Raw genomic sequence first — 20,706 nt, forward strand, 5'->3', positions numbered from 1 at the left:
CGTTGAAACTTTAGAGGGCCCAATTATTCAGCCGACATGAAACCGGTCCCACCCATTAAACCGGTCGAAGTCCTGTATGACATAGTTATTTGAATTTTCATTGACTACTATAAATATTTTATATTGATTATATAGGAAATAAATTTGGGTCTATTTTTTTTTTATACTTTGTCAATTAAAATTTATCAAAAATATACATCCGGTAAATATATTGGACATTGAATTAATTTGATAAAATTTTAAATATTGATCATAAATATTTAATAATTCATATTAACCGTTTGTAAATTAATTTTAATCAAATAAAATTAACTTAACTAAAATAATAACAATTTCAAAATTTTAATCCTGTCAAGTGGCAAGAGATTCCAAAAAGACGTTATTTAAGAAATATTTGTTTTCATGTATTTTTGTAAAAAGTTAGTTGTGATTTAAATTTTTTTAATTAGGCTTCATGTCTGCATTAATTTTATAAGTTCTAAATTTTAACAATATAATTTATCTTTTGATGTAAAGAATTTACTATTTAATCAAAATAATTATTTTTAAATAATTCAATATCAAACAAGTCGTAAGATTTTTCAACTTGAAGGTCTCTAACTACTTTGGCAATTTTTTCTTATTTGGATTTAGGTTATTTAAATGATTGAGATAAGTATTTATTTTTATTTTTAATAAAATATTTGTATTAATATATAATAATAAATAAAAATAATAATTTAAAATATAAAATATTTTAATATTTTAATTAATAAATTAATTAATATTAGAAAAAAAAAATAATGTATATGTAAGAAACGATATACAGAGAAAATATTGAGATAGGTAGGAAAGTAATGTGAAATTTTTATAAGAGAAATGATTGGAGTAGGGAATTTGGAGATTTTTAGTAAAATATTTGTATTAATATATAATAATAAATAAAAATAATAATTTAAAATATAAAATATTTTAATATTTTAATTAATAAATTAATTAATATTAGAAAAAAAAATAATGTATATGTAAGAAACGATATAGAGAGAAAATATTGAGATAGGTAGGAAAGTAATGTGAAATTTTTATAAGAGAAATGATTGGAGTAGGGAATTTGGAAATTTTTAGTGAAATATTTGTATTAATATATAATAATAAATAAAAATAATAATTTAAAATAAAAAATATTTTAATATTTTAATTAATATTAGAAGAAAAAAATAGTGTATCTATAAGAAACGATATAGAGAGAAAATATTGAGATAGGTAGGAGAGTAATGTGAAATTTTTATAAGAGAAAATATTGGAGAGGGAATTTGGTGAGGGAATAAGAGAAGGAATGACGTCGTGGGCGGCAATATGATTGACTAAAAAAATCAAATAATTTCTCTCTTTCCTCTTATTTTACCATTTTTCCAACCAGTGAGGTGATAATGCCAAATCATTCTCTCTCCCATTCTCTCCCTCAAATTCCCTCCCCTGTTATCACTTTATAATGTAAAAAAATATATTTTTTTTAATTAAGTTTTGAATCCATTAATATTTTAATAATGGATATTGACGAAAACAAAGTTAAATACTGAATTTAATATAATCGATAAAGCTAGCTGCCACAACGAGTAGTCAACACAATCAACAGTTGTAAAATCAAAATCCCGGACCGGAAAGTTTTCACCGATCATCATCACATCATGGCCTCACCGTTGCCTCCATCGCCGGCATCTCTTCATTTGAAGAAGGTGTCCAGCGAAGGGGCATCGTCTGAGAGCCTTGGTTCAGAGAGTCCCGGAGAGGAGTTCGAGTTCTCCGGCTGGGTTTATCATATTCGAATCAGCTCCCTAGGCCACGAAGCCTGTCACCTTCGTTTTCTCCGAATCCGTGGCAAGTACGTCGAGATGTTCAAGCGCGATCCTTCCCAAGACCCTGGCAATGTGAGTTGAAATCCAGCTAAACATATAGTATTTTGTTGTTCCTTGACTGACGAATTTGACAAATTAATAGCTGATTAGTTTGAGTTATTTAATGTGATTTTCCATACGTTTGACTTCCTTTCCTAGCTGAATTGAATTCATTTACACTTGATTTTTATTGTTACTTATACATAGTTGCTTGTATAGTTAGTTGTTTATTCTGAGTTACCTGATCAATAGAAGAATGTCTTAAAACAGTCAATTGCGCTTGTCATTTGGATGATTTGCTGCTCTCAAAATATCATTGGTTGACTATGTAACGCAGAATCCAATCAGGCGAGGTATTGTTGGGCGTACTTTAATGGTGGAAGAGTTCGGAAGGCGAAAGCTCAATGATGTTGTAAGCCTCTCAATATTCAATGTCATCCAGATCCAGTAGTGTTTTCCCTACTTTTTTCATAGACCTTAAAAGTTTTGCTTTAATTGAGAACTTCTTAGTATTCAATTTCCTTCTGATCTTTCTGAAACTTTTGTGGATAATCAATCAATAATATATTATGAATTAGTCCTTATAACTATTCATTGTTCTCTGTGATAGGATTTTTATGTCTTACGGATCTTCAACCGGCTGGACCAGACCAAAAAGGGTGAGGTAAGTGTAATGCTGCTTATTTATATATTGCTTAGATTGTTTTTTACTTGGATGTTCATGTGGCGATTCTTATGTGACTAATTTAATCTTTTCTGAGATAACATATCCTTGTCGTCTATAACTTTGAATTTTTTTTTCTTTTGCTGAACTCTATAGCTTGACTTATTTTCTCAAGAATGCATGTTAAGTAGTTTAATAAAAAAGGCAATACAATTACAAAATGATTAGATTATTTTTCTTTAATTCGGTTGGAAGAAACAATGGTCAATAGGCTAGAAAATCAATATGATCTGTGTTTTATCCTAATATTATTTTATTAAAGAAAACTTCAATAAAATTACAATAAACGCAAAGATCTTTAGATTTTGAAAGAATTTAATATCTATATAATTCTTTTTTCTTAAAGCTTTTGAACCGTTATACAACTTACCAGTATATATAACATCTAAATTGTTTTGTCTGCTATAGATAGCTTGTAGTTCAGTTGGAGATGCTCATAAGTGGATGGAGGCATTCGATCATGCCAAGCAACTGGTACGAAGAATTTAGAATTTTGACACTTTACATATGCTGAAATGTTCTTCAAAATGTAATTGATATGTCCCTAAGGTTGACTAATCTTATTTGCATTTTTTGCTTCTCATATTATTTTTTATATAAAAGTTTCAGATACATGAAATTTAAGCTTTTTTAATGTTACATCTATGACTCTTTGTTTAACTCTTAAACTTTGTAGGCTGAATACGACCTCTCAAGGAGTGGTAGTTCAAGAAATAAACTGAACATGGAAAATGAGTATGGTTTATATTATTGAATAGTTTTTGGTGATGAGCTGTACATTCGTCAGACTTACACATATAAGGAAAACAATGCATGGTAGCATACTATATCAATTTATTTGCCCAATTTTCTTTTGTTCATTGAAGGATTGATCTTGAAGGACACCGACCTAGGGTAAGAAGGTATGCACATGGTTTTAAAAAGCTTATACGAATTGGAAGAGGTGAGTTACAAAAGATTATACTTTTTTAATGTATATGTGATGTCTTTTAGTCCAATGTAAAGAAAAATAATGTGAATATTTATTTCTATCCTTTCTTAGTTTTGTTTCGTATGGGTTACAGGACCAGAGTCTCTTTTGCACCAATCCACGAACTTAGCTAATAAAGGCGGGTCAACAGACTTTGGTGGGAATGGTTCTGGGGATGTGATTGAAGCACATGAATGGAAATGTGTTCGTACTGTCAATGGTACTGTGTCATTTCATTTCATGACTTAATGCTATGATTCTGTTTTTTTTTTTTTTTATTTCAAATGAAAAGAAAAGTAAACATCATAATCAAATAGTCTTATATCTAGTTGTGCTACTATTTGGTTACAGGTATTAGAATCTTTGAAGATGTGTCTGATCCGAAGGTATAATCATTGTTCAAAGCATTCTGTAGTTTCACACAACCAGTCACTTTCCTCGCATCATTTGAAATTTCATGGTCAAAATATCCTGATGTTGTCTATAATTCTCTAAAAACTAAAGGTGTTTTGTGAAAAATGTGAGACAAAATGAATTTATTTGTATGACAAGTTAAGCAGCAATCACCAAATCTAGGGTAGCTCAACTGATAAGAATATTTAATTAAGAGACTGAGGCCTCATATTTGACTCCCACTGAAAGTACCTTGATTGAAGTGGGGTCTGCGCATATGATTTTGTGCTAGCTATTCTTCTCCAGGAAAAAAAAACCTTTTTCTCAGAAAAGAAAAAGAAAAAAAAGTTAAGCAGCAGCCTCCATCCTTGGAGTCTTTCTTGGCCGGTGTTGAGGCCTTTTCTTTTCACCCTTTCTCTTCTCATTCCTCCCTTCAAGAGAGGTTTCTCTGCGTTTTCCTTTTAATCCTCGTTGTATCATATGAAGTCACATTTTGACACTCTATTAATTCAAACTTTACCTTAATAAAATATTTAAGTTCCGCAGCATCAGTCAATGTGATAGAAAATACATGACTAATTCTTAAAAAGAGTCTAGTATGATGCAAGGAAAAGTCAAACCTAGATATGACTGAAAAGATCTGCTAAAACTATTTGTTTCTGTAGAATGGTAAAGCTGTTATTGTGAAGGCTGTTGCTGTTCTGGAAGCTAGTGCAGATACTGCTTTTGAGGTCATTACGAATCTTGATCGACGCCAAAGATACGAGTAAGTTGTTGAGATCATTTGTTGGTTGGGTTGTTTATTAATGCCTATAACAAGCATTCCATGCAGATGGGATACATTGATGGATGACTTGAAGTTGGTTGAATCTCTAGATGGACATTTTGATGTCATCTATGGGAAACATGATTCCAGATATCTAGGAAGGTAGATATTTGGATACAACTTGCTCCTTTCTTCTTATGTTCTAGGCATATGTTTTTCTTGTATGTTCAAGTGATCATTTTGATCAACAAAATCTAAAGTTTAAGAACTGGTCAATGTTCCATAAATTTTGTTTGATAATTTGAATTAATGTTGGTACATCTTGTTAAGGTTTGGTCCACCGGGCCACGCATGGGAGCAACATAGTTAATATCATTACGTCTAGTTAGATTTTCAGTCGTCTGGCTAATTTTTTCTTAAGTCAATACATCATGTTAAGGTGTCGGTCCAACATGCCAACAATTTTTCACAAAGTCAATCCGACCTGATAAAGTATTTTATTAATTTTTATGATTTGTATATATTAATATTAATGAAGAATACAAGAAAAATGTAATGAAATTAAAGAAGAAGATTAAACAGTTCTTTTATGAAATATAATTCTCTGTTTTTTTTTTCTTTCTAAACATAAGAATTGAATTGTATTTCATTTAGAATTATAATTTCAATTCAAATGTGAATTCTACCTATCCAAACATAGCCATATATTTCAACTTGAGATAGAAAATAATTATAACAGTACTGTGTGCATATAATATGATGGAATCTTGACATGAAGTTATCTGCACAAATGTAGTTGTTCATTCTCAAGATTTGACATGTGTGCAATATATTGCTTCTATTGTCATTAACTTGCAATATATATATATATATGTTGCAGATGCCAATCTAAAAAAGATTTTGTCTTCTCCAGACAGTGGTTCCGAGGACAAGATGGAACATATAGTAAGATTCTAAGTTTGATTGATGGTTTTTGTTCATTCATCAATGTTATACTCTCCCATATGCATCACCATCACAATGAGCACATTCAAAAGTTATATTTCATAGAAAATCTTGAGTTGTATCTTATCCTTAGGAGTCACCAAATTCGTAGTTGTGTTGGATTTTATTTCGTTTGGAACATGAATTTGGTTGAGATCACAACTTCATTTGGTGCGGTAAAAACAAGTGTAGTTGGATCACAAACTGGATTATAGGCTAATAACAACCAACATTTAATCATATCAAAATCCGGGATAACAAAATGGCTTGTATGATCTCCTTTAATCATATCATGAGGTGCATTAACAATACCATGATTTAGGTATGCTTAAGGTAAAAGTATTTCACATGACCTATTCGTCAAAGAAACTAGATGTTTTTTTACTAGTTGAAACTAGCATTAAAACTACAGAAAATGCGAAAGTCGTATCAGCAATAAAAATAATACACACAATGATGCTATCATGGTTGACATTACCATATTTATGGTGTTTGGTTTAGTTACTTGGCATCTCAAATAACTATATACCATATTTATGGTGCTTGATCTCTTGCCTTTAAGAAAATGGGACTATTTGAAAACGGTTTGAAATCTGAATTAGAGATCCAAAAATGTTTCTGGATGGGATTTCGTTAGGTATCAATGCGTGGCTGTTTCTGCCGGGCCCAGATCCAAAAACAGGTTCTTTGAAAAGAATCTTTATATTATGTTAGCGGACGTGCTAACAGAGGGGACAAATGGAATGTAACATTTAGAAATCTTCTAGCGTCGAAGTTGTAGAGACTAGACAACGAGGGCATTAACAATCCGTATATTTTTTGGTTTCTTAACAAAAATTATTTGTCGATTAGATTTAGATCCAGATCCATCTGCACAAGTGTTTCTGGCTGTAAAATTATAATAACAGTAACCTAGATGCCAAGTACAGAATTACCTTGTAGTAACAACAAACAAACAATAGAACGCTTGCGAAGTGAAGATTAAATTGTAGTGATCATCTACAATTATCAGATATGAGTCAGAAGAGAAATATGAAATATGAGTAGGGAAGTAGAGAGAATGAGGAAGGACCTTGAGAGGGAAACTTAATGTTTCAAATAATTTTTTTAGTTTTGCAGTCAGTTGCATCCCTCCCATATGAACAACTGTTTTCCTTATATCATCTACAATTATCAGATATGAGTCAGAAGAGAAACATGAAATATGAGTAGGGTGTTTCAAATAATTTGTTAGTTTTGCAGTCAGTTGCATCCCTCCCATATGAACAACTGTTTTCCTTATTTTTCCCGCCAACTTATGGGTATATATTGTAACCACTAATGCCAAGTAATAGTATGTTCTTCCACAACTTATTCCAACTTGCACTGATGTCGCCTAAAGGGCCTTGCCCACTTATTTTAGGGTTAGATTACCTAACCCTCATATTTCTCAGGTAACGTTAGCCCCCCTTTCAACATTCGTTTGACCGTTAGCGATAGTAAAAAAAGGAGAGGCCGCCTCTCCTAGTGTCAAAAATAAAACAGGGAAGTCCTTTTCCAATCTTGATTCATCCTCTTAGGTTGCATCCTCATTATTTGTATTAGACTATCGAATTAAGATTCAGATCCAGCTACACGAGGGTTTTACTTCTTTAAATAGAATTGCCTTCCTTATTGACATATCTTCCACTATTTTTATGCATAGGATTTAATCTATAGTCGCATGAGAATATCAATCTATTCATTCCTTTAACACTGATGATCATATTTTGGTATTTGGTTGCAGCAATATTGCATTTTCCTACAGTAGATAAGAAGTGTCCTCCTAAACCTGGATATAGACGCATAAAAATTAATCGTAAGAACTTTCCTCAACTGAAGAGCATTCTTTTGTTTATAAATGTCCATATATCCTGTCTTATCCACCATTAAGACCTTTTATGTGACATCAAGTTCAATATTAGTCTCTGCTGAAAATTTCTGGCATTTATTTCTTCTCAGCTTCAACATGGGAGATTAGAAGTTTGAAAACAAAAGCCACTTCAAATGGTGCAAGATGCCTTGTTACTCAAATGTTGGAGATGAAAACAGTAGGCCGGTTTAAGTGGAGAAGTAATCCTTACTCAAGTTTTGAAAAGTCTATTTCTTATGCTTTGTTGAGCCAGGTGGCAGGTGGGTACAAGCTCTAGGCATAATTTACTGTTATAGTTGGAAAGCAGATTGATTTTTTTTCCTTAAAAATTTCTTTACTGGTGATGAAATAATTTATCTGTTTTTTGGCCAAGAACCTTAGTAAGTGATTTTGAATTTTGTTTGAGTTTTTGTTGCCTGTTAATTTGTCTTTCTGTTTCTTTCCTTTTTACTTTGCTTGTAATGTCTGTAGAAAAACAAATAATAACTCTCATATGTTTTAGAAGTATCGTTACGCTGTCTAGAAGGTACAATTGTTATTTTTATTTTATTTCTTGCAGTAACTATTAATATCAGTTAACTTGTTTAAAAGAAGTTAATTTGTAACTGTAACAGTTATTTTCTCTTAGAACTGCTATAGATAGCAAAACAAATCAACAAAGCTCCTTGACTGACAAATCATAACTTTGCTTTTTTATTTTGCTATATATATCAGTTCTAAAACCAAAAAAAGAAAAGGAGCTGCTACAATTAACTTTCCTTAACAACTAGTTAACTGCTATTAGTAACTACTAATCTACTAGAAGGCATTTTGTCACATTCTCAGCATCTTTTGAATAAATTGACATTAAAAGAAAAAAAACGTTAAGCTGCTTTTGGATTCATTCCATTGAACCTTTTGAAGTATTGCATTGCTTTCCATTTCATTGGCAGATCCAATTGTGATGTTTGATTTGTGGTTTATCCAGGTTTGAAAGAATATATTGGTGCAAACCCAGGACTCACGTCTGCTTCGGCCACAGTTGTTAGTTCAAAATATTCTGATGGTAATTTGTCCAGTGGTGAATACGCAGATGATGAAGTTGCAGACCAATTCTATGATGCTATGAGCACAGATTCATCTTCATCAGATGAGGATGTTGAAGATGAAGTCGACAAGGACAGGAAGGTACAAAGAAAGATGCTTCATGGTTTTAACTTACAATAACTTCGAACTTGTTTCATGAAGGGCTATTTGGACTTAATCCAAATAACCCCTTATCCTATCATCAACACTGATCACCAACTAAAACATCCTTATTTTATTTTTTTACAACATTTTAAAATATGAAATAAAGGATATGTTATTCATTAACCCACACTCCCTCTCTCAATAATCCACTTTTCCATTAAACAAGGTTTTTTCTTTTTCAAAATTCATATTATTTAGAAAAATAAACTACATCAAACAAGCTCTTAATGAGATCTATTGTATTTGGTAATTGGAGGCCCTTGAAGGATGAAAATTGGATTTTAATATGTTTTTTTTTTTTTTTTCTTTTAAAGGACATAAAAATAAAGCTGAGAAATGTATCATGGGCTATTGCTGGCCTGGCGTTACGACGAAATTCAGGTTATTTTTACGTAGCATCTTTTTATTTATTTTTTAGGTCTTTTGATACAAACAATGATAAAAAGTAAGGATAGGGGAAAATTTGAGAAATAAGGGAGGGAAGGGAGAAAAGGCTCCACCTCAGGCTAGATAAACTCTGAGGATGGGGTGATGATCAGATTATCAAAATGAAATGAAGCACAAAAAAATGCCTTCACTAAAATACCGGCTCAACAAAAATCATTTCGTTACAAGCTTCTTCCACAAACGAAATTGGTCTAGTGATAAATTAGAGTGAGAATATCTATTACTATTGAAATGAGAATATTGTGTGAGATAATATTCTGAGAAGTTGGCCACCCGGAACATAATTGAACTAGTCATTGCCAAAATTGTTCTGAAGGGGTGTATGGGATGCTTTTCGTACTCCCTATATTTCATCTACAGGATCCTTTTAGTTTTTGGGGTCAGGAAAAGATTGTGATAACGTGAATAAAAAAAATACCTTATACAATTTGTGACGAGATTGAAAGAAGGAGAATATTTGTTTATTATATTAAAAGAGTAAATGATAATATGTATATAAGGTATTTTAGAGGTTGTAATAAAAGGTTATAAAGTAACCTATGGCTATGGTTGTCCAATAAAGTAGAACGGAGGGAATAAATAGGAGAGGGGATCCAAACTTTTAGCTCATTTGATAATCTTTTAGCGTTAACCCATCAAAGAGACCAAAGTTCTTTTTTTCTACACATCTTATTAAAAAAGTTTCTTTCTTTGGTACAGCAAAAGATCTGGGTACAGAATTAGATCTAAATGTTTCTCCAGCAATTCTTGATCCTAGTCAATATCATGGAACCATGCGCCAAGGGAAAGATGACAATGATTATAATAGTTGGACATCCCCAAATGGTGCAGGGTTTATGATCCGCGGGAAAACATACCTGAAAGATAATGCAAAGGTTTGTTTTGCTCTATTCTCGAAGTTATTGCTCCTTCATGAAATGGTTTCATCTAGAGCTGCACCATTTTATGCGTAGTATTTTATCTATAAATTGGCATATACTTGAATTTTCAAGAAATGTGACTTGTAGAAAAAACATTCTTAACTACAATCAACTATCAAAGGGTAGAAACAAAAAAAGTTGGAAGAAGAAATTGAGAAAGAGAAAATTTGACTTGAATCATTAGGTCAAATCACATGAGAACATACTGATGGCAATTAATAATATTACATATATTATATTTAATTGCTGTTTATTTATATTTAGTTGGTTAGGGTAATTATAATTTAATATTATAGCTGTTAAATTCTTGAATAACAAGATTTAAACTGGAAATTTATTATTCAAGTAATTATTTAAACAATTACATCTCTCCTTTATATAAGAGTTTTAGAACAAACTATAATTAATAAAACTAATTAACTAACTATTTAAACTAATTAGCAGTTTTAATTACATCTCCCTTTAAAGAGAAATGTAGTAGAAACAAAGTTTCACCTTGACAAAACATGTCGATGAAACATGAAGCTACGATCATGCAACCACGTTTTCTTCAGCAAACTCCATTTTTTTCAGCTACCCAATATAAACAACCAGCATTCCCAATTCCACAAGCTCCATCTTTTTCATACCCAATATAGACTGCCCAACAAGTCCAATACAGCAAGCTCTATTTTTTTTCAGCTACCAAATATAGATAGCTCATTCTTCTAGTCCATCCACAATAATCACCATGAAAGATCTTTTCTTCATCAACTGCCAGCTTTTTAGCATTTTAACCTATGCAACTTTAGTTTTAGTTTTTTTTTTTCAAGAAGGCAATTTAGCATTCTTCTTGGTTTTGACAAAACATGTCGACAAACTTCTTTCTTTCTGCGATTGCAAGGAATCTTTGTCTACGGTTTGAAGAATTTCAAAATCTAATTTTGATCCGACAAAGCGGTCCTCCATCCGCAAGTCCATCAACTTTATTTCCGATTTCCCAAAACTTGAACCCTAATTTCTTGGCGAAATATGAATAACAGCTTCTGCATATCTGGCTCGCGAAACTCTCTCCACATCTCCATTCTAGAGAGAGTGAGGTGTCGCCGAGTGCATCCACTAACATTTGCTCCGGAGAGAGAATTTGATTTTTGAATATGATAGTTTTGTTGGAGGTCTCCAGGGAATTCTTTCCAGATCGTATAATCCATGCCATTTAGATGAACTACTGATAATCTGTGATTTTGTCTTGCTCCGTTTCTTTCGAGATTTTTTTTAGATGCAGGCTTCCATGGTTCCAACATTTCCAGAACACTGTGTTTCTTTATTCAGTTACCCACATTTTTTCAAGAATGCTCTCTCTTAAGAAACAGTTTTCAAGACTATGAAAGAAACAATCGAATCAGCGAAAACTGATGATTTCACCCGATTCTCCTTATTCAGCCATTAAAAACACTCCAATGTACCTAGAATATCTTCCTTCTTAATAGAAATAGACAAGAACCAACTGCAATTCTCTAGCGGTGATGTGATCGTTCATTTCTTCAAGAATGTCCGACGGTCCTAAGTCATCCTTTCTAATTCCTCGATTGCCTCGGCGGCCTTCTGCTTCAATGATTGACATTCTCAAACTTGGTGATCTGATATCATGTTAAATTCGTGAAGAAGATGAAAACACAATTATACAACAAACACAATTAATAAAACTAACTAACTAACTATACATCTCTGAAATATATTATACAAGTTGTTATCCAAACAATTACATCTCTCCTTTATATAGGAGTTTCACAACAAACACAATCAATAAAACTAACTAACTATTTAAACTAATTAGCAGTTTTAGTTACTAACTTATTAACAGTTTATTAAACTGTTTTTATTATATTTACAATAGCTTCTCTATTACAATTATATTAGGATTATGATTACCCTATATATAAAGAGGACCTTATATCGTCTCTATTTTTTCCTGTTCTTTCTAGGATTGTTTGAAACCCTACTATGAATGTATGATTGATTTAATCATGTTAATAACTCAATGAAAACTTATGAATGAGTGGACCATTGTGATGCAATGTGATCTAGAATTACTTTAGAAAAGAATTGATTCCATAGAATTATATGAGAAGAGAAAACCCTAACTGCTAGGGTAAGAATACAACTTGAGATGAGAAGAGAGGGGAAGCTTTAGGAGGGAAAACTAGAATTGTCAAGTAACTGTCTGATTACCACCATTTATACTAATTCAAACTAAACTATAATATTATAAAAGAGACCAAAGGCCCAACTTACTCGACCAACCCAATTGCCTCATAACCTAACCCCAGCTCACGTATCAAATTCATATGCTGCATTTTCTCAACAATAAAAGGTTTTCAACTGAATTGTTATCTGTGATTCGCAATAGTTTGTATCCTTATGTATGACGGACATGGCAACATATCTTGGGAACTAAAAGTACTCTTGCAAATAGTCAAGCCAAACTTTTCTTCCTTTCTTATTACTCTTGTTTTTTTCCATGTAAACATTTCTCTCTTTCCATTAACTTTGTAAATGGGTGCCACACTCTCTGTATGTAGAGATTATACTTGTAACATCCCCTTTTCTTGTTTGTGTGCATCTAACTCTTTATTCAAACCTTCTTAATATAAGCTGGATATAGGAAAGTAAAAATAAAATCACAGTGAAACTAAGTTTTTGACTGATTTGATATTTTAAGGTGATGGGAGGAGATCCACTTTTCAAGCTTATATCTGTTGACTGGTTCAAAGTTGAAAAACCCTTCAGCCGAGTGGCATTGCATTCCAGTTCACTCGTCCAGGTTAACATTGACTTCTTCTTTTTTGCTACAAAGGTTAATATTAGTCAGCTTCAAGAGGAAACTTATCATATAAAAATAAGAACTTGAATTCCCTCTTTATTAAATAATCATGGATTTAAAGAATCATAATTGTTTGATTTGGAAACACAATGTCAGAAAAATTTCTCATTGGGGTGTGAATCTACCCAACTGTAACTTTTACTAATGAACATAAAACATTCATTCTATACTCTATTATGAACAATATAAATACCACACCAACAGCACAATGATATGAACTTTGGTGTTGCATATCATTTAATGATATTTCTATTTATTGCAGTCAGAAGCTGGGAAGAAACTCCCATTTGTCCTCATAGTTAATTTGGAGGTAAGTACTCTGAACTAAATGATTATGAGGAATCAATTGCTTTAAACATGATAGTAGGGAGAAGAAAAATAAATGTAATACCCTATTTAATTATTGCCTTGTACAAGTATTTGAATTAATTAATTTTTGGAAAGGGGTCTCTCTTCATTATCCACGGTAATGCACTAAAAAGTTTTTGGATTAATAATATCACACTTAGATTATTTTGAAGTAGCACTAAAGTTGCTGCTGTTATTACGTGTGTTATATCATTTTTTGTCAAACCATTTAAAATACAAAAATAATTTTATTCTTTATTACATTTTAAAAATATAACTACAAGGATATTGGATCATTTGATCTAAATAATTCAACATCCTGTCAACTCATCATTTCTTCCATCAAATAAATCAAATTTTGGTCATTTGACCTAAATAATTCACTTTTCTCATCCAACAAGATTGTTTTCAATTAACCCAAATAACCTATATTAAAGAAGCCCTAAGTAATAAGAAAAGAAAAGAGATTTGCTTGTTAAATTAAGTATTAAGAATAGTTTTTTTCTCTGTTGAGTGGTGCAGGAATGAAATTTTTCTCTGTTTGATTATTTTAGGTTCCAGCAAAACCCAACTACAGCCTGGTACTGTATTATGCTGCTGATAGGCCAATAAACAAAAATTCGTTACTGGGCAAGTTTGTTGATGGGAATGATCTGTTTCGGGACTCGAGGCTGAAACTGATTCCAAGAATTGTTGAGGTGTGGGGATGATCTTTAGGGATCAAGATTATATATGTATTCTTTCTGTCTGGACTTGCACGCATTTATTCTGTTTTTTTTGCAGGGATATTGGATGGTCAAGCGTGCAGTTGGAACGAAGGCTTGCTTATTGGGAAAGGCTGTTACGTGTGAGTACCTTAGAAAAGACAACTTCCTCGAGGTAATATCTTTTAAGCTCATGGTAGATTTCAGAAAAAAAAATCTTAAACTCAAATTGACATGTCTTTACCACATATATATTAAAAGGAAATGAATGTGGTAAAGACATGTCCACATTTTAGGTCAACTAATTTATAATACCAAAAGGGTCGAAACGATCTTTAGCGTGCAATGTAGTTTTAATTAAAATTTCTTTTGATAGAAAAAATTGTAAGCGGAAGATCACTGGGTTCAAGCTCTACTTGGCGCGTTTCAAAACTAAACAAATATTGACAACCCCTTCTTAAATTGAAACAAAAATCCATAACATACCTCAGGATTGTCTGGGTGGTAGGTGTTAGGGAATATGGAGTTATTTTATGATGTTAATTATAAAATACTAAATATAAAAAAAATCATTATTAAAGTGTGTTCTTACCAATTTAATGTTACCCGATGAATGAGTTCAATGAACAACCCTATTCAACGCTCGGTGTAGACAAAGTTTGTATATTTTAGAGTTACAGTTTTATCTTTTAAAACTGAGATCTTTTGGTATCAGTGTTTTATATGAAATCTCATTGAACTCAATTTTTGTTTATTATCTAACCAAAATCCAGCCTTAAAATCCTGCTTATGATCTAGTTTGTAATCTAACTTAAAATTCAACTACATTTCTTTTTTATCAAACAAAAGTTATTTGTTTCTCAAATTTGGGATCATGATCCAGCTATAACTTTATTTTCCAAATGAAGATGTGATATCATCCAACATGCTTTTACACACAAAAAATCAAAAGAAATTGAGCACAACTAAAAATATGACAATTTTCTCATTGAGATTCAAATAAAACTGAAGATTTCCTAACAAAATATTTCCAAATGGGTTATATATTTGATTTTTAACTATAATTTATTTATTTTATTAGGAAAAGGGGGAAATTGTTCTTATATGGAAAAAGTGAAACATTAAAATTATCATTCTTTTTGGTGTCAACTAAAAGTATGCTTTTGCAAGCGAAAAAAAGCACAAAACTGAGTAGGAACTAGAATTCAAATAAACAAAAACCAGTTAAGACAGACCTTTGTGATTAAAAGAAAAAACAATCATTCCTCAAACCATGATTAACCCAAGTAAAAGTTTGGGTTCCGATCTCCTAGTTGATACATATACTCCGTCCTAGATGTGCAATATCCAATTGGCAATGTTGATATTTGGATAGGAACGACGAGAAGACCCAACTACATATCTCACTTACTTTTTGCTGATGACACTCTTTGTCTTACTAAACTTACAACAGAAAACCTTCATTCTCTTTGGAAAATTCTCATTCTTTTTGAGACATGCTCGGGGTTAAAGATTAATAGAGAAAAGTCTGAACTATTTAATTGGTGACGTTCATAAACACTCATTCATTAGCCAAAATTTTGGGGTTCAGAATTGGTTCTCTCCCATGAAAGTATCTTGGGTTCCCTCTCAGCGCCAAATTCAGTTGCAAGGATATTTGAAATCCTATCATCGAGAAAATGAGAAATAGGTTGGCACTTTGGAAGAACAAACTTCTCTGTAAAGGCGATAGATTTGTCCTCATTAAGAACTCCTTCGCCACAATCCCAACATTCATACGTCACACTTCCCTATCTCTACATTGGTGGCCTGCAGAATGGACACAATCATTAGGAATTTTCTCTAGGGCAACTCTAACTCATCTAAAATCACTCATTTGGAGAGATGGGAGTGAGACACAACGAAGCTTGACGTTGTTGACGACAGACTCGGAATCAAGGATTCTCCCTTTTCAACACTTCGCTCCTCGGTAAATGGTGGTGGAGATTTCTCAAAAAAACACAAGTCTTTAGAAGAAAGCAATCATCGCCAAGTACGGACTTCGAGATAACGAATGGATGTCTCTTTTCGGTAGAAAGTTTATGTGTAGAAGTCTATGAGTCTGTATCTGTAAAACATGGGAGAAGCTCCACCCTTCTCATTTTTACGGTTGGTAATAGTAAGAAAATCAATTTTTGGAATTATCTGTGGCATCTCAGCGGTAAATTGTCAGACTCTTATTGGGATCTTTTTGAGATCTCTAATAAAAAGGGTGTTAAAGTGCCAGACTGTTTTCGTCTCAAATTTAACCAAATTGTTTGAAGAATTCTTTTTGTAGAAATTTGAGAGAGAAAATATTGTTTGTTTATTGCTTTTTTTTTGCTTACATAAAAAGTCTAGTGTTTAAATACTGAAAACTTTATTTGTAGAAAGAAAATGATTTAAACAGTGAATCAAATAAAATCATATGAATTGTAATTTATTTGTCAATTAGTAGCAAATTTTCAATTAATTAGCAAATCAATTAGACTAATTGATTTGCTACTGACTTTGGGTATTTCCTTCCAAGGAAGATTGGGAGATAATTCTACACCTTTAAATCGACGACTTTCCGAGGAGGAGGGGAGACGAGATTGCTACCAACGTTTTGATTGACCTAAAGACTGACGACAAGTTTTCTCTGTCCGACTCTCCCGATTTTAAAACTAGCTACATTTATCATGCGTCTCTCCAAAAACTTCATTTCGAATTCTTTGGAAAGTTGTGTGGAAATCAAAAATTCCATCAAAAACATCATTTTTTGGTTGGGAAGCTATCAATGAATGAGTCTTGACATCTAATAAACTGAAAAAGAAAGGATTTCATCTCGCAAGCAGTTGCAACATTTGTTTAAAGTTTTTCCCAAAAAAAACATTTGTTTGAGGAGTGAAGAATTCATTGATCACATTCTTCTTCATTGTGACTTTGCCAAGAGCATGTGGACTCTTCTGCAGAACCTCCTTAATTTCTTCGGAATACACCATCAAAAGTCACTGACTTCTGGGTCAAATTGATTGAATTGTGTTATAACAACAAAATTGCAGACAACTGAAAAGAAAGAAATAGAAGAATTTTCAAAAGAAAAAGTTATGGATACCAGCGTCTCAAAGAATTTATATTACACGTGTTAGCTTCAATCCGAAAAAGAAGGCTTTGTACGAGATGATATTTTTTCGATCTTATTAACATTTAAAATTCTTATGTTGTTTTCTTATTTCTTATTTTGTTTTTTCCTTCCCTTTTGTAACGTTTGAACTTTGAACGCATCTTGCGTTCTTTTTAATAAAAGTTTACCTTTTAAAAAAAAGATATTTGGAAGTGCTGGAAAAGCACCTTGTCTCTTGTCTCATATAAGTGATTTTGCAATAACCAAACAAGATTTAGTTGAAGTTTCCCTATTCTATTGATACAAAATCCCTTGGTTATATTTACAAGACATGATAGTATATATGTTTCTATGTTTCATTTCTTTTAAGTTATATAACATTGCAAATGTAACTTTAAGAAAATTGCTGTTTACAGATTGATGTTGATATTGGGTCATCTTCAGTGGCAAGAAGTGTCATTGGTCTTGTTCTTGGATATGTAACTAGCCTTGTTGTTGACCTGGCCATTTTAATAGAGGTTAGCATCTATCTACTAGTATACATATAGCACTAAACTGAAAGAAAAATTGTTTTTCGTATTTTTTAAAAAATTATGGGGAAAAGTTGATGCTTATATTAATTGAGCTATCATAATATGTGATATTAAAAAAGAAAGAAAAAATAAAGATCATCCATCCTGGGTTTATTACCGCGATGTCTTAGCACCAGATTGAAATGGTAGGTCATAGCGGGTGGACCTGGTTAAAAAAATAAGAAGTTAGATTACTTCGTTTTTTTAAACTTAAAAAATTCCTAAATTTAGCCTTTAGATTATTTATTGCTTAGTTTTTACACAACTATCTTATATTTTCAAAATGACTGGCTTGTTTGATGTGGGTGATTTATAACCTGAATTTGTTTTTTCCGGAAAAATAAACCATGTCTATTTTGGTATTTTAGTTGATAGTACGAAAAAAAAAGGACTGGTGGATGTTGGATCGTTTTAATCAAACAAAAACATAATTAGAAAAAGACATTTTTAGGAAAGTAAATGCCCCATTTGAAAATACTTTGAAAATCGGTACCTGGATTTGGATCCAAATACAGAAAAATAAGAAAATTGAATGTCTCTGCCTAAGTTTAGTTTCGGCCAAATTTTGTAATTTGCCATCGTTATCATGTTTCCTCGGCAGGGAAAGGAAGAAGCTGAACTGCCTGAATACCTTCTTGGAACTGTTAGACTGAATCGCGTGAGGCTAGACACTGCCCAGGCTCTTGATATTTGATCATATAACCATTTCTTTCTAAAAAAAAAGGTAATAATAATTACCCATTCTCCTATTTTACCACAATGGCTTCATTTAAAAAAACCTATTTATGTCAGATTTCTCATTGAAGGGGGGATTCAGATAGATTGCATTTGAAAACAGAAGAAAAAGATTAAAAAATTTATCGAAGGTTTCATGACAAGGATTATGATGATGAACTGTGGAAACACATGAATGGTTTGTTGACATGCCCACAGGTCCCATTCTTTTGTGCACTTTCCTATCATGTGAATTTATTTAGGTAATAATCTATTCTGTATCATAAAAATACCAAAAATTAAATGTGTTTGTAAAAACTACAAACTCTATTTTTCATATTTTGCTTTTGCTTTTGCTTATAAATTACAAACTAAGTTGACATATTACTGCAATGTGTTTTCATGTTTTGGTGAATGTTTGATAGTTATTTATAGAAGTGAAGTGATGTTATTATCCTTATATAATTTATCTGTGAGGCCAAAAAAAATTCAAACTTCAGTTCATACAGATGATCATTTCAATAAACTATGACATAAACTGATTCGAATTGAACATTTTTGTATGTTATTTTAAAAACATTACATTCATTAATTTAAAAAAAAAGACGCCTCAAGATTGTGGGGGTAGCTACTACTTCATACTTTTAATCTCTATTTTAATAGTTTCCAATAAAAATTCCCTTTGCAAATGTTCGATCAGCATATCATGATTTTATTTTTGTAAATGTTATCATGATCATATGGGCATAAATAAATAATAGTTTATATTATCTTGAAAAAAATTCATTATTTCTTAATGATATTCACTAACGACTTCTACTTTATGTTTTTGTATCCCACACTAGTATATGTCTTTTGAACTTTTTAAGTGAATTGTCCACTTTTAACTAAAAATAATAAGATAAAAAAAATAGGGATCTTACTAAAAAAAATATAAAGATCTAGAGGGAAATTTGATGAGATGGCCCTCATAAGTGGCTTAATTTCAAAAAAGGCTCGCGCCTACTAATGTTTGCAAAATGGGCCTTTTTGCCCTGCGAAATGTTCATTTTATCCCTGTAATTGCACTTACTCGAATTACACTTGCGCGTAATACACTTACGCGATTTACACTTACGCGTATTACATTTACGCGAATTACACTTACGCGTATTACATTTACGCGAATTACACTTACGCGTAATATGTAATATGCGTACATTGAAAGACGCATATTACATATACGCGCATTATGTAATATGCGTCTTTCATACTATATAAAGCCTAATTTTGATCCTCATTTTAAATCTCCAATTTTTAGGGTTCCGACTCTCTCTCAAACCCTATCCCCTTCGATCCCGCTGCTCCTCTAAGGTAAGACATTCTCGTCTCAATGCATTCTTATGTATTTTAGGGTTTTGAATATTATCCAAGTGCTATTATGTTGGATGAGGATTTAGGATTTTAAGTAAATCTTACAAGTTTATCTATATAAATGACAATCAACAACACATGGGTTTGTACTTCATTGATCTATGGAAGCAAAAGTTAAACATTTCGACGGATATGGAAATTGAAGAGGAGAATCCGACGGAGCTTAACACTCTCAACATCGGTAGAGGATTCGCTAGCGTAGGCAGATTGATGGATGGAGTAGGCAGAAAGTCAGATTGGACGATGAACCATGAATTCAATGCTCATTTATATTAAAAACATGCTCTTTCATTTTGTCTTCCATCTTCCATTGATGATGAACCTATTCCTATTTTGATCTTCTAGAAGGTGCATCCATATATTTTCTGCCAAATTTTCCTTTTGCTGCAATTAAGTAAATAACTTAACATATGGATTAATTACTATGGTACACATTTTCCATTTTCTGGTTTTTTGAAATAAACATAATTTTCAATTTGTTTGAACATTATTTTCCATTATTGCAGAAGATTCTTGATGGAATTGAGTTTGTTAGGGATGACTCCAAATCAACCTGGGGTTCTATGCGTGCAGCAATGGGGCACCCATAACCTTTTGACTTGAAATATGTTGCTATTGGGAATGAAGACTTTGTTACTATTCAATGATATTTTTTTATTGAAAAAGATCAATATTTTATGAATAGTAATAAAATATGTTAGTATTCAATGATCTGCGAATGTGAAACCATCATATGGCAAAATTATGAAATGAAATGCATAATCTATTT

The 20,706-nt window shown here is 31.9% G+C and overlaps 1 protein-coding gene across 2 annotated transcripts; it reads left to right on the forward strand.

Annotated features, from left to right (window-relative positions):
• The first annotated feature begins 1,582 nt into the window (after window positions 1-1,582).
• On the forward strand, window positions 1,583-18,961 carry LOC124911324 (protein ENHANCED DISEASE RESISTANCE 2-like). 2 transcript variants are annotated; one of them, XM_047451792.1, is made up of 23 exons: window positions 1,585-1,907; window positions 2,212-2,286; window positions 2,485-2,538; window positions 3,007-3,072; window positions 3,275-3,333; window positions 3,465-3,541; window positions 3,663-3,788; window positions 3,920-3,954; window positions 4,627-4,727; window positions 4,794-4,889; window positions 5,608-5,672; window positions 7,477-7,548; window positions 7,692-7,862; window positions 8,570-8,769; window positions 9,147-9,213; window positions 9,979-10,154; window positions 12,901-13,002; window positions 13,325-13,372; window positions 13,965-14,108; window positions 14,194-14,289; window positions 17,655-17,756; window positions 18,412-18,534; window positions 18,603-18,961. In XM_047451792.1, the coding sequence occupies exons 1-22, from the start codon at window positions 1,668-1,670 to the stop codon at window positions 18,502-18,504; spliced, it is 2,265 nt and encodes a 754-aa protein (XP_047307748.1). In that variant the 5' UTR covers window positions 1,585-1,667; the 3' UTR covers window positions 18,505-18,534; window positions 18,603-18,961. The 2 variants fall into 2 exon arrangements, with proteins under 2 accessions (XP_047307749.1, XP_047307748.1); XM_047451793.1 differs by lacking the exon at window positions 13,325-13,372 and having other exon boundaries at window positions 1,583-1,907.
• Window positions 18,962-20,706: the final 1,745 nt, after the last annotated feature.

This window comes from Impatiens glandulifera, chromosome 8, assembly GCF_907164915.1.
Source record: "Impatiens glandulifera chromosome 8, dImpGla2.1, whole genome shotgun sequence".
NCBI lineage: Eukaryota > Viridiplantae > Streptophyta > Magnoliopsida > Ericales > Balsaminaceae > Impatiens > Impatiens glandulifera.

Coding starts and splice junctions, on each gene's coding strand:
- LOC124911324 (XM_047451792.1), top strand. CDS start 1,668: ATGGCCTCACCGTTGCCTCCATCGCCGGCATCTCTTCATTTGAAGAAG. Junction 3,334..3,464: donor AAACTGAACATGGAAAATGA/GTATGGTTTATA, acceptor TGTTCATTGAAG/GATTGATCTTGAAGGACACC. Junction 8,770..9,146: donor AAGTCGACAAGGACAGGAAG/GTACAAAGAAAG, acceptor TTTCTTTTAAAG/GACATAAAAATAAAGCTGAG.